The 19,817-nt window shown below is 37.8% G+C and overlaps 1 protein-coding gene across 2 annotated transcripts in view; it reads left to right on the top strand.

Moving 5' to 3' along the window:
- sfmbt2 (Scm like with four mbt domains 2) overlaps window positions 1–14,678 on the top strand; it is a 77,371-nt gene extending 62,693 nt beyond the window's left edge. For both annotated transcript variants that reach the window (XM_023278460.3, XM_023278459.3), the window contains 7 exons: window positions 4,234–4,373; window positions 4,802–4,911; window positions 8,354–8,529; window positions 8,692–8,861; window positions 12,278–12,547; window positions 12,798–12,920; window positions 13,727–14,678. In XM_023278460.3, coding sequence (XP_023134228.2) covers window positions 4,234–4,373; window positions 4,802–4,911; window positions 8,354–8,529; window positions 8,692–8,861; window positions 12,278–12,547; window positions 12,798–12,920; window positions 13,727–13,867 — 1,130 coding nt within the window. In that variant the 3' untranslated portion in view covers window positions 13,868–14,678. The remainder of the gene's footprint in view (window positions 1–4,233; window positions 4,374–4,801; window positions 4,912–8,353; window positions 8,530–8,691; window positions 8,862–12,277; window positions 12,548–12,797; window positions 12,921–13,726) is intronic.
- The last annotated feature ends 5,139 nt before the right edge of the window (window positions 14,679–19,817 follow it).

Below are 19,817 nucleotides of genomic sequence, written 5' to 3'. Positions count from 1 at the left end.
AACACCAAAATTACACCATTTATCTTCAAAAGAAACTTTGAAAACAAGAAAAATTGTCCGACTTTCTGATGTTAAATGAACTATTTATCTGTGATGTGCTGTTTCGTCGGCTAAATTACCCAAATCACAGGTTAAAATTGTGAAATTTTATCAGAATTTGCCCTGAAAGAATGATAACTGATTACAACAATCATAAAGAGAGACGAGCATTTTGTGTCTGTATTCCAACTTTCAGTTTTTACGCTAATCTTACAGCAAAGTGGGAAGTTACACAGAAAGTGTTCCTGTTTTAGTTCCAAAGAACAAATGAAAATAGCTGCTACAACTAGATAGAAAACGTGGCCAGATTTGCACTGTGGCTCATCGAGTTTTATTTCCTCAGTGGTGAAGGTGTATTTTTTACTACACATGGGAAGACTTGCTGTGCTTAGTGAATGTTGCTGCACAGGAACTACTTGTTTATCACTGATGCATGTGAGAGATTAAATAATTTCCTGCTGTCACGTATCACTGTGGCTGCACAGGCAGGACTCTGTGTCTGTTTGGCTTTTTATCAGCTGCAACAAGAAAACTACACCCACAACAGAAAAGCTGTAGCCAGGATTGAAGCATTCTTTTTTTTTTTTTTTTTAAATATTAAACTGAATCTTTTATTTCCACTCTGGACCTTAAAACCTGCCAGCTGGTTTGAAAACTTTGTTATCTTTATAAAAGAAAATTGCTACAATCACACCATTTATCAGAGCTTGTAAAACTGTTTAAACAGAAAAAAACATCAGATTTTCAACTTTCCGATGGTCCTTAAACTACTCATGTGTGACATGCTGTTCTGTCAGAAAATCTAAACAAATCTAAGCTTAAAATCACTTTCTTCTACTCTAGATATTTAAGGATTTGCCAAAAATAATCAGCTTGCTAATACTAGATTGTGTAAAAAACAAAAATACATATATTTTTAGCACAACTGTGAAGCCATTAGTCACTCAGCTGCAACCAACAATCACATGACAAAAAATGAGGGACTTTTTGGCTGAACCGGGTTGAACTGCAGGCTGTGCTTACACAGAGCACAAAGGAGACAAATTAAAAATGTAATAAACCACTATAATATAGTATATTTAGTGTTTTATTGATCAAACCTGTGTGCATGGTGACTCCAGCTTTTCAAATTTGAAAATCAAATAATCCAAAACATTTAACTTTTGCTTTTTTCTTTTTTGTGATTTATGGCATTATAACTTTTATTCACTGCATAAAAGACATTTTTTGAGTTCTCTTTACATCTAGTCATGGTTGTTCTGTTTCTATACAGGTGCAGAATTTTATATTGCAGAGAAAAAAAGCCCACAGTGAGTGAAAATGTGACAGGAGCACTAAACACTCATCTGCAACTGCATTACAGTTATAATTCTGTATTATTTAAGCCAAACAGGTGACAGTTTTATGAAAATATGAATGAAAATATATGAATTATTCACCTTTAACTCTAGAAATAGTTCTATATTATGTAAACCTTTTATTCTGGGATGAAAATGAATGTATATGTTGACATTTTGAATGTTAAACGTGACTTTCAAGTTTCAGCTTTCTTTGGGTGTTGTGCAATTTAACAATTCAACTCAACTGACAGATAAATGCGAGCATATTCTCTTGGTTGTCGCTTTAAAATAGCAATTTTTTTCTTAAAGCGCTTCTGCTCTAATGGAATCCACTACAAAGCTGCAGCTTCCCCACACTGCAGTAAATGCAAACTGCCAGCGCTGGCAGCGGGATTAGATCCAAAAATGTAGAAAACACAGCCAGGTAAACCTGCTTAAATATTATTTAAAGAGCGGTGGGATGCCAGGCGATGTCAGGTGTATTTCTGGATGCATTTCAGCAGCCAAACATCAGAGAAGAAGCCTCTCACACCAAAATACCACTTCCTTCTCTCACCTCGTCACGTATGCAGCGTTCAGTTTCTGCCTCTAAACAACATGTATGTTCAAACACAAGAAAAGCTGGGGGGGGTGGGAGTAGTTGTGTGCTGTTTCCTGGAGACCCTGGTCCTCTTTTCCAAACCCCCTGTTTAAAAACCACCCACTCATTCATGCATATTCATGGACTCACCTAATTACTATTCACCCCTGGCCGTGCAGTTCCAGGTGCTGGGGGTAGTCAGCGGCTGCAGGAAGGGTGGCGCTCAGTCCAGCCTCACTTCATCTCTGGAAGCCACAGGAGCAGGATGTAGTCGCCACCAGTTTGACTCTATATTTACCTATCGGGGGGAAATGATCAGAGTCACACATTAATGACAAACTAGAAGAATATGAGAAGAATAAAGCATATGGGCAGTAAAATAGACACTAGCAGAGCAAATCCTGGACCATAAAAGCATCAACTTTTAGCAACTTCACATTTTTCCTGTGCTGTTTTTACTGGTTTGAACTGGCAGGAAAAGGAGGTCTTTGTACTAATAATATTTAGAAATATCTGTTGAAAGTTTCTGAGTTACATGCTTAAAATACAGACACCACCAGTGAAGACCTGAAGTAGATTAGCTCTGTGTTTGACAGTTAAACTGTCAGTAAGCAATAACTAAATAGGTTGATCCAAACTTTCAAAGTTGTATATCTACAATAGTAATATAATTTTACTGTTACAGAAATATTTACAATGTTGAGTCATGTTTTCAGAGATATTTTACATAATGGATGTTGTTTTTTAAATAAGACTTTTAGAAGAGAAAGGGATGCTTTGCAGTGCTGTGGAACAGAGAAATTACACACTAAATATACAACCAAACTTTAGAAAACACTAATTAAAAACACCACATTATTTAAATTGAATTGAATCCACTGTTCGCAGTCCTTAGTGTGTTGTGAAATGTGTTTTGTAGCATCTTATCACATTTACAGAGCTTATTTTTCACTGCAATCTAAAGTCCTGCACTTCTGTGGAAACAGCACAACCATGACTAGACGCAGACAGAACTCAAATGTCTTTTTGTGTATCAAAAAAGAGAGAAGCTTTTAAACGGAAGCATTTTTTCAAGAGCCAACAACTCTAGAAAGATGTTTCACCATGTGGAATGTCTCCTCCATCAACTTACAGACAACTTGCTTCTCTGTATTCTGTTTCACGTTTTTAATTTATCCAGCACGATTTACTTTATTCTCTGCTCTGTATAAATACAGCCTAAAGTTCATCCTAAAAGTCTGTTTTATCAGGTCACTGAGTCTCTTATGGCTTCTCAGGTACACTGGGGAGCACAAAACCTTCTGTTTTTCACAGGATTTGGTTTATTTTTAAATAATTTTTAAATGTGACAAGTAGAATAAAATGATATTGGTTGAATATATACATTTTCTTTTTCCTGATGGAACCACACACAACACATGATGCATTCACAGCCCATAGGAAAGTAGATAATCAGTTTCTTGTTCTTACAACTTTTGTCATTTTGGCACCTATTAAAAAAAGAAAAAAAGAGAGCAAACGTACAATAAAAACCAACCAGCGGGTTTTAGAGTTTAAACACCGACTCTGTACTAAGACTACTCTGTTTAAAACTTTGTGGATGTTAATATAGAGCAGTAACGCTTTTTCTTCTTTACTTTTCAGCTGGTGTAGTCGTCTTGTGTTTCTGTAACAGATGAGACGAAATCTTAATCGAAGAGAGCCTCAAACACAAAATCTTGATCATAGATCTCAAGCTATCCCATGTACACCACCATTCAAAAGTTTGGAGTCACCCAGACAATTTCATGTTCTCCATGAAAACTCCAGCTTTTATCCATGTGCTAACATAACTGCACAAGGGTTTTCTAATCATCAGTGAGCCTTTCAACACCATTAGCTAACACAATGTAGCATTAGAACACAGGAGTGATGGTTGCTGGAAATGTTCCTCTGTACCGCTATGGAGATATTCCATTAAAAATCAGCTGTTTCCAGCTAGAATAGTCATTTACCACATTAACAATGTCTACACTGGATTTATCATTCATTTAATGCTATCTTCATTGAAAAAAACTGCTTTTCTTTCAAATATAAGGACATTTCAAAGTGACCCCAAACTTTTGAACGGTAGTGTAGATATTTTTTGTATATGATATATAGATAAAGGAAAAAAAAGGAAATATTTACAGTATTTTATGTGTCTGTTTTTACCAGAGTGGATTATTGACCTATTCTGAGTTTCTATGTAGCATATAACTGATGTTGTGGTTTATGGTATTCCTTCTATCCAAGGCTCAGCCAATGGGAGATACTGCTGCTCCAAGATTTTTGTCAACCACCGCTGTTTCTCAGGACCCTACCTCAACAAGGGGCGCATCGCGGAGCTGCCCCAGGCTGTCGGACCCGGAAAATGCACGCTGGTCCTCAGAGAGGTGGGCTGATGTCAGGAGCAGTGGGAGCAGGTTTAATCAAAGAGCCACACTTTGCAGGGGAGGGGAGGGCTGACAGAGACTGAAGGAGGGAGGAGGTGAAAGATGGAGGGCCAGACAGCGATGTCTTGTTAACCACCTGCAGTTTCCCAGCAGTGCCTTCATTTTAATGTGAGGAGCTGTCAGTCAAGTGTGTTTACACTTTTACACCGTCACTGCCGCTCAGCAAAACAGCCGCTTAATTTCTCCAGAGACCGTCTGTGCACACGTACATGCACTTTCTCTCTGTGTGTGTCTGAGAATGCAGTTTTGTCCACGATTTGTGATCAGTGTTTATCTTTGTGGTTTTGGATCATGCTTGCACGCTCACTTCTTGAGAACTGTTCTCTTGAACCGGGAGTTTATTTCTTTTGCTCTGCTCTCGCCTCCAGCTGCTGAGCATGCTGATCAACGCCGCCTACAAGCCTGGACGAGTCCTGAAGGAGCTGCAGGAGCTGGAGGATCAGAGCTGGGACTGCCAAGAGGAGACCCTCAAAGCCAAGTGAGGAGAAAATAGAAAGAAGTGCAGGAGAACATGCACAGGAACACAACGTTTTCTCATTTCACTCCTGTTTCTGGTCATTTTCAAGAAGATATTCAATTCTGAAATCAAAAAAAAAATAATTTGACTTCATGTTTAAATCATAATTAATCATCTTCTATCACGTTTCAAAGGGTAGACATCACTACAGAGAACAACCCCATGTTTTTTCACCCTCTCTCTGTTCCTACGAGTCCACTTTTGACCCTCCACTGAATTTTTTAGGTTATTTTTTCATTGCAGTGGTTTGTGTCAGGTCTGCATTTTCATCCACTGCTGGCCACACGGAACCAAATTATTCCACAGCTCCGGGCAGCGTTCTGTGTTTTCTAATCAAAAACTGCTTCCGTTCTCCTGCCTGAAACCAGGAAGAATCAGCCAGTCATAGGTTCCAGTACCTCCGATGGCCTGCAGAGCACAGTGATCACATTCATGCACGAGTGTTTTGACAACTCGCCAGTGGAGCTACTTTTAATTTTCTGGGGCATCTACCGCCCAGAGAGCCAATTTATTTCTGACTGTGATGCGTAGAAGGTTCAGTACACAGTTCAATTAATCAACGGGAAAAACCTGACAAATGTATTTGTCAGTATCGCCACAGCAAGACGAGTCGATAGAGAGCACACTTTCCATTAATTCATGGTTTTATTATGACGGGCTGTAATTTTCTTCATATTCTTATTTAAAATTGAGTTTGTACGGGTCCTGTTGGGGTCCGTCTCTGGTCATTAGATTCACATGGCTAATAACCACATGGGTGCAAATGAACTCACACTGTGCATCTTAATTGTCATAGGAGAAAAAAACAGACATGAATCTTAAACATAAACTGTATGTAAAAGATGGACAGTCCATTTGTTTGTGGACTTCAGTTTTGAAACCTTAATTTTTGGAAACCGAATGTAAGCGAAACGTTGGAACTGACTCAAGAACTCAATACATGCTCAGATGCTTCTCAATAACAAAGTAGCCCCACCTTAAAATATTCCCTGCTCTAATATTTGCAGTTTTCAGCTGTTAAATATGATGATTTACTACTTTTCCAATTTAAATCATTGTAAAGTTAAAAACAAGACATTTCAAGTTGTTAACTTTGACTCGAGATGTGAAGTTTTCACAATTTTCTGACCTTTTGTCATGTTTAATCCTCCGCCAAGGAACATGGCAGAGTTAAGTGATGATCAGCGTCTGTCTGTCTGTCTCTGTCTGTCTCTGTCTGTCTGTCTGTCTGTCTGTCTGTCTGTCTGTCTGTCTGTCTGTCTGTCTGTCTGTCTGTCTGTCTGTCAGCAACGTTACTCATAAACAGATGAACAGATTTGGATGAAGTTTACAGGGAAGGTCAGAAATGTCACAAGGACCAAGTGATTAGATTGTGGCAGTGATGCGGCTTATAGTCTGGATCCATGAATTAGTTAAGATTTCTGTATCATTGCCAGATAGCAGCACGGCATCACTGTAACCATGACAACAAGTGAACACTACGTCAGCTGCCTGCTGATGATCACATGATTGTGATCCTACTACAAATCCACCACTGAGGACTTATCAGAACTTATCCATCAGAAATGATCCAAGGAACAACTGATTAAATTGTGGGGGTGTTTCTGAGTCCCATCAATTCCTGCCACCTGCTACATATTTAGGTCACATGATTCAGTATCCGTACTTAACGTACACATGCAGAACACACACCTGTACTCAGCGCAAAGTCATGTTGTTATTCAAGATTTTATCCGTTTGAAACGATACAACAACCGAGCAGCCTTGGTGCAGTACTGCGCTCTCCGAGTGCTTTTCTTCTTATTTATTTGGCTGTCCTTGGACCCCTTGTGGATGAGGCTTCCTAATTAAATCACGCTGGTTTTAGCTTTTTGGACCCTTAAACACCTCCTCTATATTTTCTCCTACAGCTAGCAATGAGCTTTGGACATGGTTGTTCTTAATACACATATCTGCGTCCATTTAACAACTTCAAAAGAAACTGTTAAGTAAATACTCCTCATTATACAGACAGATCAAGAAAGCTTCATTCAGATGTTTGAAAATGTCAGTATTAGCTCAGTCACGCTGCATTTCTTCATTAGTGTGCTAAAATGTCAGATTTAATTAATTCATATAATTTATTTTCTACCAGGGCTGCAACTGTGGTTATTTTCAAAACTGGTTAATTTAGGGAATCTCTTAGTAAAATAATCGATTAATTATTTAATTTGTGAAGAAAATGCTAATCTTAGAAGATCCCCGGTTTGCGTCCCGGCCTTCCTGGGATCTTCCTGCATGGAGTCTCCATGTTCTCCTATACATGTGTGGGTTTTCTCCAGGTTCTCCAGCTTCCTCCCACAGTCCAGTAACATGCTGAGGTTAACTGGTGATTCTAAAGTGGCCATAGGTGTGAATGTGAGTGTGATTGTTTGTCTCTATGTGTCGTCCTGTGACAGACTGTTACCTGTCCAGGTGTCTCCTGTCTTCACCCTCAGTCAGCTGGAATAGACTCCAGCCCTCCGTCACCCTAATGAGGATCAAGTGATGTATAGATAATGGATGGATGCCAATTTTGCTTTTTCTTCAGAAATAACTGTCAAATTGGCTGTAGATTCTGTCATCTTTGTCATGGGAATCCTTAGAGCTTTAGTAAAAAACATGAAGACTTGAAAACAAAGTTCCCCTCATCCTAGCCAATCACATGAGATATCATTGGGCAGGCCAGGATGTCCTCTACTGAGCACATCAGGGTGTAGTAGGGTAGCTCAGATGAGTCAAAAGATATAGATAAAAAAACAAAAGCCTGCTACAGAGGACATGAATGAATGGGTCAGATCTCAGGAAGATATAAAACAGGGAAAAAAGGTAGTTAAAATGTGATATTTTTGCTTAAAACAACCAAAAATATGCCCATTACATTAGGGGACACCTTTTCTTATTCATTTCATTTCCATTTTCTTGCTTTATTCTTTGTCCTCTTTATTCATCAGTGTGTTCGAAAACCTGAAACAATGAGCTCCCTAAAAGATACAATCAAAGCTTTAATTAGTGCCTGTTTGCGTCTGTAAGAGGTCACTTTAGTTCAGTGAAACAAGCCAGACTTTTCCTCCAGTGTTGCCAACAGATGAGCTCACCTTCTCTGATCTTAGCCATTAGGTGGGATATTGCAAAATTGACCGTGCATCCAGCTCCTCTCTCCTGAATCGCCCTCATCAACCAGACAGTCTGAGTTCACGCCTGCCCTCCTAAAACAGCCCACTTTCACATCATTACTGCGCAGGCAATCATCATTCTTTGTGGAGCGCTTTGATGGATTACGCATCCTTTAATTATCCATTGTTCTCATAAATAAAAGTGTAATCGCTGGCTGACAATGTCACGACATCCCTCCCTTGCTCCCTCTTTTTTATTCCCCTCACAGATATAAAGGGAAAACCTATCGCTCCACCATCCGGATCGTCCGCCTCGCCGACCAGATCTCAGATTTCTGCCGTAAGGTGTGCGTGAAGCTGCAGTGCTGCCCGAACCTCTTCAGCCCCGTCCTCGTCGCTGACAAGTGCCCAAAGAACTGCTCCTTGCAAACAAAAACCAAATACAGTGAGTCTCTGTAATTACACGCATCACTTCTTATGCCACAGCTATGGAAAAAAATTCCCAAATCAAAGCCATGTGACGCTGCACAAGTGTATAACTGCCTTTGATGAGTAGCTGAGTTTTGTTTTGGTCGCATTGTTTTCGACATCTGCTCTGCGTCCGCAGCCTACTACTATGGGAAGAAGAGGAAGCTGTCCAAGCCCATGGGAGGAGAGGAGACAGCCGAGGGAGAGCTGGCCAAGCCGACACGCCGCAGGAAGAAGAGGAAAGCTATCTTTGTGCAGAAGAAAAGACGCTCGTCCGCCGTAGACTACACTCCTGCTGGTTCTCCACAGGTTGGAAAACAATTCTCTGCTCCGTTTTGTCCTCGCCTTCCTCTCTTCTAGCAAAATCAACATATAAATACAAACAAACTCAACCGTAAATATAACAAAGGAGGGAAGAAGAGGAGCTCAGTTAAGACATGCTGGGTGTAGTAGTGCAGACTGTATTAGCAGATATACAACCTCTGGGCAGAGATTTACTGTACACTTACCTAAAAATAGAAACTTACTCCTGCACAGTTCAGTTGCAGTCAATCACATTACAGTGTTTCATGTAATCTGTAGTGTTTACTGCGCATAAATACTAGTTCCCTGAGTTTAACCTTTCAGGATGAGCATTTTCCCAGGCAGGCAACGTAAGGAGGTTGTTTTAACTGCAGGGAGAAATGTAGCCTCAGGAAACCAATGTCCTCTACCTTACCATGCCATAACCCATCAGCTTCAGAGCTCACAGAAATACGTATAAATATGAAGCCAGCATACGAGCGCACTTTTAAGCTTTGTCAACAAGAAAAAATGCACTGCTTATACCAGCAACTGCTGCCAGCTAATTAAAGGTGAATCTCCAGAAGCACACACAACATTAGACACCATGATCATAATGAGCAGCTGTGGTGAGAAAACAAGAAGAAAGGCAAGAATTTATATTCAGAGTCTCTCTGCAGGTAGAGAGCATTTTGAATATAATATATAGTATAGTTTCAGAATAAACTGATAAATAAGTGCTTTTAACATCAAACAGATCAGCTCAGATCTGTTTAGATGTTTCTACTAGGTCTGTAGCTTTCTAAATTTGTTAATTTGGAGATTCTTTTCTCAAATAATTAATGTGACATCAAAAAAATGGCAATCTCAGTTTTTCTGGTCATCTCTGTTGATTGTTTTGTTCATCTAACAATCCAAAATTGAATAAAAATAAAAATACTTACATTTCTAATCTTACAAAACCGAGAAAAACAGTAAATCTTCACATTTGAGGAGTTAAAATCACACATGTCGGTATTTTTCTTGCTCACTATGTTACATTTTCCTTTCTATTTCACTTTCATCTCATGGCTCTATTCTTTGCTCTTTTTAAAAAAAGTCATCAGTACATTTTAAAACCTTTAATCAAATAGGCTATGTAAAATAAAAGCTAAAACTAGGTTTAAGGTAAAAGTTGTCCTTATCGTAGCTGCTGTGGTCACATAAACCAAACATTTCACTGACTACTAAAAAAAATAGAAGTCCTGAAAAATTCAGCGAATATTTAGGGGTTAATATTTTCAAACTTAATTTGTACAGCATGTTCTGCTTTACAGACTGAGGAGCTGGCTGACAGTCCAGATGTAAACAGTAGAATCTACTGAATCTGGTGAATAATGAGGAGGACTTTTCTTTTCTTCTGTCTGCAGCTCAGTTGTCATTAGGAGAGCATTAGCAGCTACCAGTCTGGATATTTAAAATCTGCGTTAGACTTTCTGTATCACATTTCTGAGCTACATTTCATGAAATGCATCACGAGTCCAAAAGTTTACTCCTGATTCTCTATTTTCTTGCCTGCTGACTCGAGCTTTAATTCTACAGAATTACATTTAGTGTCCATCATTTCCCTCTGAGCCTTTCGACCTGTAACTGAAATAAATGGTCTTAGCATCAGTTTTCTCTCATCTACCAGCAGCAGAATTTCTTTCTTTCACCGATTTTCCTTTGGTTTTCATTCCTTCTCATCTTTGCTTTGGTGTCTGGCTTCTTTTTTCTGATTGTTTAATGATTTATTTATTTATTTGACCACTTGAGAGGCGCTCTTAAAGGACACTACGCTACAAGTAGGAGTCGTTCTTTTTATTGACTTTTAGCAAGGCATTTTTTTTTATCCAAAGTTGCCTCTTAAGAGCGCTTTGGAGTGTACTTCCTAGAAGTCTGGTTTAAAAAAAAGGCCTTGGGGTGTTATGCATGCAGTATGTTATCTCACTACCAGGAGTTCTCTGTAGTGTTAATAAAAGTTTGTGCTCAGGGGCTTTTCACAGCTGCTCAGAGCGACTCTGACTCACTTGCAGGGGTTTTGCTAAATGTCACTAAGAGCCTGTATGAACAACAGCCTTGTCAGAAAAGAAAGTCAATATTGGAGCATCTTTGAACAATCAGCAGGATTTTTTTCCCAGTTTTTCTTCCTGTAGTACCTGGGTGTTTTGCCCTAAGTAGAGGTGCAACTTCGAGCATTTAATAAAGACAGTAATTTCAAAATATGAAATAAATACTTGGTGGATGAACTGTTGAGGGACACTGTATAAGCTGTGGGACAAATACTGTTTAAAGCCACATATTTTACATATTGATACCATTGTTAGTACTTCCAGGCGACACAAGTACCCTGATAAAACTCCTGTCTAGTGCCCACCAAAGTGTGTGAAAGTTGCTTTTACTTCATAAAAGATCCAAAAAAACGTTTTATAACAATAAAATAAAAGTTGGTTGTGTTTGATGTCGAGGTGTAGACGACACCAGATGGTTGTGCTACAAGGTGAGATTAGTGGCTGATTAGTGATCAGTTTCATGAAGGTGGTTGTCTTTTAACCTGCCTGGTCACCATGGTAACTGATGCTGCACAGCTATCCTGCACCAGAGGAGCTTCTGTTTAAAGTTTGTAATTTAAATCTGCTGTAAGAAGCGTCTCCCTTTCACCAGTTCTCTGTGAGTGATACAGATTCTCAGCTGAGGGAAAATGTTATAGATATATCTGTTGAACTATATGTTACTAATGCTGCTAAACAAAGTTGTGCAATCACAGTAAAAAAAATCCACACATATGGGTGTATGTTCGGTCCAGTCCCTTTCACGTTGCTGGTGCTGCAGAAAACTGACTAATGTGTTGGCAGTCATGAATAACAGAAATTCTAGTTCTTATTCTTTCCAAAAACTCAACAGCGTTAGATCTAAATGCACGTTTTGAAGGTCGTGTAAGTATTGGAAGTGTAAAGTTTAACAGCTTCAATGTGCAGCTGGCATGTTACAAAGAAGCAGCTGCATTGCATTTAAATCTGAACTTAAATCATTAACTGTTTTCTACCAGCATTCCTCTTCTGTATAGTTTGCAGCAGCAGCACTTTTGACCTTAATAAATTCTTATATTCCTCATAGCTCTCCATTATAACAACAGTTACCTCTTGGCTGAAGTAGGCGTGATGCCATGGTCATTTTGTGTGAAAAAAAAGAGTCATATGACTGTTAAACACCCCCTTTTATGTGAGCATACAGAAGAAAACCTGGTCAGCAAAGAAAGTTGATAACCACCGTCATGATATCCATTACATCTACTTGAGGTTTTAGGTTTGATATAGCCATCTTCTACAAAGAAAGGCTGACTGTTTAGTAAAACTCTCAGGCTGTAGCCAAAACAAAACAAGCTCACCTCACCTCTCTGACTCCCGTCTTTCTGCTTCCTTCAGGACAGCGATGAGGGAGAGGAGGATGAAGAGATGGCCTTGCAGTCGGGCAGTGAAGGCACCAGTTCGGAGCCTCGCGAGGACCACACCGACGCCTCGTCAGTGGAGGTGACCAGCAGTCGACCTCGCCGGGCCGCGACGCTGCGCAGGGCGGTCAGCATGGGGAACGCTGCCGGCAGCCAGGAGGCTTCTGGAGGCCGCAGGAGGTCGACTAGATCGCTGTCAGCCTACAACCAGAACAAATACCAGCCACCCAAAGGACAGGACATGCAGGTGAAACACAGAGATCCAGTCATCATGTGTCCTGTTTACTGGTACTGTTAAATTAATGAACTGATAATCCTGATACACATTTAACATTTTGAACCTTCACTGGACATTTTAAAGTCGGTTTGCATTAGCAGCTTCTCAAAACAAAGTGAAGACAGATGTTTTCACCACATAAACTTTGTACGTTTGATAGAAGTGAACAAATGAAGCCAGTGTTTGTGAATTTACAGTGTGTTTTATTCTATGTGTTGAGGTGGAGGAGGAGGAAAGTCAGCTGGTTTTAGACAGAAACCCTCTGGAGTGGAGCATAGATGAAGTGGTCCAGTTCATTAACTCCACTGACTGTGCATCTCTGGCCAACATCTTCCAGGAGCAGGTACACAAACACCATCACACACATCTGAGCTTTTATATTTGTGCATACAAACACAAAACTGCAAAGGATTCTTATTAGACAGATGCCCCTCACGGTTTGATTAGATATCCATCCAGGTAATGACCATCTTCCTTAGACATTATTTTCAGGTTTGTTACAAAAGACTCTGAAATGCTATTATAACCCACTCACTTTAAAAAGGCATTTCCATTATTATTTTTTGCCTACTTAGAAGAAGCTCATTTGCATTTTCCCCTTGTTCTCATTACTTTCCTAGACTGACCTTTATGAAAAAAACTACAGAAAACCAGCTGTTTGTTGGACGAAAGACAACAATATTCTGACTATATGACAAAAATAAAATGCACACCAGGGGCCTGTACTATGAAGCAAGTCCCACATTTGTTTCCTTATCTGGCTTCACTAATGACCAGTCAACTGCGGTAATAAAAGCTCTGCACTTATATAGCACTTTTCTACCTTAGTGGTACTCAGAGCGCTTTACAATGTGTTTCTCATTCACCCATTCCTTTTTTTTCTTTAATTTTTGTAAAATGAATAATCAAATAAATTCAGCTTCTGACATTACAACTGTGCTATACTGCACAAAATAGATTTCTGACTTCTCTCTACTTCTAGTCATGGTTGTGCTGTTTCCAGAGAGGTGCAGGAAAAATGAAACAGGAGCAAATAAAATGCCTAGAAACTGCTTGGGGTTCAGAGATTTAAGCTAAAAAAAAAAAAACCCAGAATCTTCGGAGCTCCTGTCTTTGTCTGTTTAAGTGTTCGTGTGTCCTCCTGTGCAGGACATCGACGGCCAGGCTCTGCTGCTGCTGACGCTGCCTACAGTCCAGGAGTGTATGGACCTGAAGCTCGGTCCTGCCATCAAACTGTGTCACCAGATCGAGCGCGTCAAGGTTGCCTTTTACAGACAATACGCCAACTGATCCAGGAGCAGCACCAGTAAAATGCCCACTAAACACCCACTCGGTCCGGAGGAATGTCGTGATGGTGCATGTCTGTTGGATTAGCTGCTTCCTCGTGTGGAAACTTTTCCAAATTGCAAGAAGAGTCAATATTTTTTTGGCTTGGTTGCATTGGAGAAGCACAAACTGAGTGGATGTTCCCCTACGAAAAGGATTCATTTCTGGGATGCCTCTTCTGTGAAAATGTTATGCAGTAACCACAAAAAAACTTCCCCGCTGCCGACTCCGGCAGAACAAAACACACGGAGTGGATCCGTGTGCATTACTGAACTGTGAAGAAGTTATTTTGAGAAGCTACAGACTCGTTTGTGAAGAAACTTGTTGATTTCTTACTTTTCATTTCCATTTTTTTTTGTGATAGAGGAGCATCATAGCATTTAAGTTATAAACATTATTAACCATTAGAGTTTTCCCCTTATTTGTGTGACATAATTGGTTCTGAAAAATATATCTGAAAATTATTTAACAAACCAAGAACTAATATATTTGGAATATTTATTGTTGTCCTTATTTATAAGGAGTAATCTTATTTGGAAGCAGAGAAAGAATTGGAGAGTTATATCACAATGTCAGCATCCTTTTCCACAGAAACGAAAGAGGAACCAGGATGTACATTTATTTAGATTTACAGGTTTTTAAAAAAGCATCCCACTCTCTTCTCATTATTACAGTAACATGAAACAATCATGTAAGCTATTTTGTGTCCATCTATGCAATTGTGTTGCAGATATTTTTGATAAGTAAAAAATAAATAAATTTCTATTGATTTGTATGTTTTCTCCTATATTTTAATGGAACATTTTTCCCTGTTAAGGTTCAGCTGAAGGCCAGTACCAGCTGTAGTTCGAGAAAAAGTCACGTGGATTTCAGCATTTTCTGGATAACTTTGCTGTAAGAGTCCCTTAACATCTTTTATGGTGAAGTAACTGTAAAAATGATATCAAACTTTTGTGTCCAACTGTGGCTCACAATCAACTATGAGGTACAAATTATTAAAATAGAAATGGGTAGAGCTGAATTCCGTATTGGACCAACAAAACAAATTTTAAGTGATTTGTCAAAATTTAAAGTTTATTCATTTATTCATAGTTCAGAGAAAATTTGTGTTGTTCACATTTTCTATAAGTACTTTTTGCAACCCCTTAACTATACTTGCTAAAATGATATGTAATGAGCAATGCACTCATATTTAACAACAGTATTTGTATTATTTACACTATTAGCATTCATGATTTTATTTTCTTTTTTTGGTCAACACTCCTACATTGGTAGGAAAACGTTTGAGAGATCTTTCTATATGAAGCTGTCGTCGTTGCAGGGAGGTTTAAGGGTTAACAGACGCTCCTTCATGCATGGCGAGATAAAGGAAGTCAGACTATTCTGTGGTTAACAGAAAAAAGTCACAGTTTAAAGAGGAACTACAGTCCTCTCTGCAGCTCTGTCGAAACACCTCCTCCAACTGAATTATTTACTGATTACCTATTAACTGATAAGAGGGAGTGTGAATAATCTAGTGACAGAATTGTAAGTAACTGTATAGTAAATAAAGAAAACAGCTAGTGCATAGAATAAGGTAACAACAGTTCAGCATATCGTTGAATCAGGTGTAAATGTGACCTTCAAAGACTGGAGTAGCTTGACTGATTGGAAAAATTACAAATTATGATTAGATAAAAAAAAATAGACATTTGCAAAGATAGCTGCATCATCTGAAAGCTATAATTTGTGATGAGTGTGTGACATATGCAGAGAAGTCTAAATTACGAAAAAAAATTATGGAAAACTTTCAAATAAAAGGCTACAATAGTCAGCTGAAAGTGATGGAAAATGGTTTAAATATTTAACTAAAACTAATGAATAAATGGTTTCACATGTGAGCTAAACGTAGTTGAAATTGGATAAAAATATTTAGCTAAAAATAATGAATAGTAGACAGGAAAAGTTATCTAAAATAAAGTAAAATGCTTCAAATATGTAGGTAGCGGAAGGAAAAAGTTAGCTGAGTTATCTAAAATTATTTTTTTTATATATATATATATATATATATATATATATATATATATATATATATATATATATATATATATATATATATATTAAAAAAAAAATTTAGCTAAAAGTATTGGATAAAAGGCTATAAACATAAACTAAAAAAGGAAAATGGTTTAAATATTCAGCTAAAAGTAAAATATAAATGTCTATACAAGTTAACAATGGAAAACATTTCAAATACTCATGTAATGGATAAAAGACGTGAAAAGTTAACTGAAATATTATGTTACATTATTTAGGTGAAATTAACAAAGAGTTATTTAAAATAACTGAAAATGGTTTAAAAATTCAACTAAAAGAAATGGTACAAAAGTTAGCTAAAAAAAATGGAAAAATGTTGAAATATTCAGCCAAAAGTAATGCATGAAAGGAAAGTAATGCAGGAAAATTGATCTCTAATAATGGAACATATTTGACATATTTTGGTTTAAAGTAACAAAAAAAGGGTTAGAAAAATTAGCAAAAGTAATAAACAAAAGGCTGGAAGAGTTATTAAATATTTAGCATAAAGTAATGAATAAATGGCAGCAAATGTTTGCTCAAAGTAATGCAAAATAGTTGAAATATTCAACTAGAAGCAATCTATAAAAGGCCACTATGGTAGTTTCTATAATAATAGAAAACAGTTCACATACTTAGCTGAATGTAATGGATAAAGGCAGGAAAAGTGATCTAAAGCAATGGAAATATTTTCAAATATTTAGCTAAAAGTAACAAATAAAGGTCTAGATCAGTGAACAAAAAGTAATGAACAAAAGGTTAAAGGAGTAATCTAAAATAATGGATATCGGTTCAATTATTTAGCTAAAAGTAATGAATAAACAGCAGGAAACGTTAGATAAATGGAGGCAAAAATGAAACGTGATGAATAAAAGGTTATAAAAGTTAGCTTCAAGTAATGGATAAATGGTCAGAAGGCAAAAGTAGTGGATGACGGTTCAAATACTCAGCTGAAAGTAATATATAAAGTGGTGAAAGATTGCAGTTAAAAAAACAAAAACGTTTCACAATCAATTGAAATGAACACATTTGCAACGTGATCTTTGTGCTGTGCAAAAAAACCCCCAGGAAACTACAGTATATAACTCGTTCCTTATTGGTTTAATAAGAACATATTTGGAAATTATAGACCGATGAAGGTGAAACTAAGTCATGACATGATCAAAGCTTCTGAGGCAAAAAAAGGGATTCTATTTGAATACACCACAAGAGTAAAACTAAGATGTGAAATAATGTAAATTACACACAAAACAGCTGATGTAACTCATTCTGTGGGTGAAAAAAAGAGGAAAAAGAAAACACTGACAGGCGCTAATGTATTCCACATAAACCCGACGGTGCAATTACACATGAAATGAGACAGAGACTTTAATTAAGACTGAAGTGTTTAAGCAAAAGCTGCAATTTATCTCTTTTCCATGAAATAAAACGTGTTTTCATACATTGTCCATTCCTGACATGAAGTTACAATCCTTCATCCAAAAGCCACTTTAAAGTCTAAAAACTGCAGCGAGCTCCATTTATCTGAGCTTTATTTGAACAGGGCAGGCTGCCTGAGCAGACGTGCTGTTACTGCAACACCCTGTTAAATAAATAAAAGCAACAAGACCAGGCACAAACAGAACGAGATAAAAACAGGTGATTCAGGTACAGCACATTACTGACAATGATCTTTAAGTTAGAGGCTTAAGTCAATACTGTGGGAGCTTTTTTAATAATAATAGGCTATTTAAAAATGAATTTAATGAACTTATTTGAAGGTATACTTACTAAAAAGCTAATAGAAAAGTAATCAAATGGTGAAGACTACTTTCTACTCATTTCAAACAGTTAAACAAAAAGAACTTAATTTGAGGGTACAGTACTAAGCATCATTCATCACTAGAGTGAGTTCAGAGTAAGATCACTAGTTAGGGCTTTAGATCAAACCAAACTTGGGACATTACAGCTACAGGACACTGAAGACTAGACCGTTACTGAAAGATCGTCTAAAATGTAAAGCAAATGAACGAGTGCCTAAAACCTGCATTATTCCTAACAGCCAGCAGGAGGCGGCTCCTCTGACTGCACACAGAAGTCCAACTGTATAGAAGTCTATGAGAAAATGAACTTTCTTTTCCCTACCTTTGTTACCTTAGCTAACATTTTCTTAATCACTTTATGATCTTAATTGCTATTTTGAAGTCGTCTTTAATGTAGCATGGTGTTTATTTAGGCAATTATTGCTCCATTTAGAATAAAATAGATGATAAAGCAGGTTGTGTTGTGCGTTCTGTGCGGGAATTCTCAGTCAGATTCACCCTTCATCTGTTGTGTCTGGTTTGAAAAGACCAAGATGACGACAATCAAAATTCCAAACTTAAGACTTCAGGTGCTAATCCACAGAGCAGTGGGTGACATCACAGTGGTTACATCCATCTTTTACATACAGTCTATGCTGATGGTTGACTTTCTGGGTTGTAGCCAACTCTATTTGTTTACAAACTTTGAATGATTGTTGGGTTTATAACTCAGGTATGGCTTGTTTCGATCAATCAAATCAGAAATCACAGTTTGTTAAAGTCTAAGCCATAATATTCATCTTCACCTGAAAAACAAGGCCCAAGTCTCTGAACTACTGATCAGAAGGTCAGAGGTTCAAACCCCGATGTGGCCACTGTCGGGCCCTTGAGGAAGGCCCTTAACCAATGTTCCCTGTAATTTTTCCTGAGTCTGAGCAAACACACAAACTCCCTGAGTAGTTCCTTGGACCACTGTGAGCAACATCAGACGTGTGCACTGTGGTCACACCAGCATCACATCCATTCAAGTTACATGGTTCATTAAAAGAATCAAATTACAGCATTTACATTTCTGTTAAAACACTTTGTCAACAGGAGCCAGTTGAAGGGTGCAGTGATTTTAGTGACACTACAATGTATAAGAGTGAAGTTATTGAATATTTGTCTCTCTTTACTGTTGCAGTGGTTTTGCAAATTGCAGACGGACCCTGTTCACTCCATAGACACCAATGTTATTCCTGTAGCTTGAAAGACAGCTACTTTTGATAAAACTGGGCTTGTAGCACATTGTCTGCCTTGCAACAATGGGAAAGAGGCACCGTTTATGTTTTGACAACCTATATCTAATGAGTTATTGATGCTGGAAGTCCCAATCTGTGAATATCTTTCCAACTTTACTGAACTTGGGGCCACTACCACCTAAGGAGTGATATATTTAATTTTGAAAAAAGCATTTAGCCATACTTAAAGCTTTAAGTGCTTTATTAACACAGAACTAAAAAATTTGTATTGTTTTATTATCACAGGTTCTGTCTGAAAAGAGGTGGCATCATTTTAAACAGTGAAATCAAACTAACAAAATGTAATGACCAACCAGTGAGCAATACTGGATTCTGCAAAAACATAAACAACTTTTTTAAAAAATCTAAATCTTATCTAAACACAGTTAATGTATTAACTTATTTTTGTGTGTATGCATGTATTTATTGATTTATTTAGTACTGTTAACATATCACAGTTCTGAGTGAATTTTTCTTAAGATAGGCAAAGGCCATTTATTGATTACATATAGGCTGTTAAATGTTTATTAAAAACTAAAAAGCATAAAAAAAAAACAACTTAGGCATTTATTGAGTCACTAAAATACTGTAGAGTACAGACCACATCAACATGATTATAAGCATCCTCTGGTAAATTAACAACCAGATACTGATGTCTCTCACCATATGGACTTCAGGAGATGATTAGATGATGATAAACTGTGACCTACTGGTTGGGTTCTCTCTGTTCTCATGTTTCTTACATGTTTGTCCCCTGACAGCCGGGTCCTAATGTTTTTTGAGCAACACACCATACTA

The sequence above is a fragment of the Amphiprion ocellaris genome, chromosome 21, assembly GCF_022539595.1.
Source record: "Amphiprion ocellaris isolate individual 3 ecotype Okinawa chromosome 21, ASM2253959v1, whole genome shotgun sequence".
In the NCBI taxonomy this organism is placed as follows: domain Eukaryota; kingdom Metazoa; phylum Chordata; class Actinopteri; family Pomacentridae; genus Amphiprion; species Amphiprion ocellaris.
The sequence above is the reverse complement of the archived record's forward strand: the minus strand, read 5'-3'. Positions and strand labels throughout refer to the sequence as shown.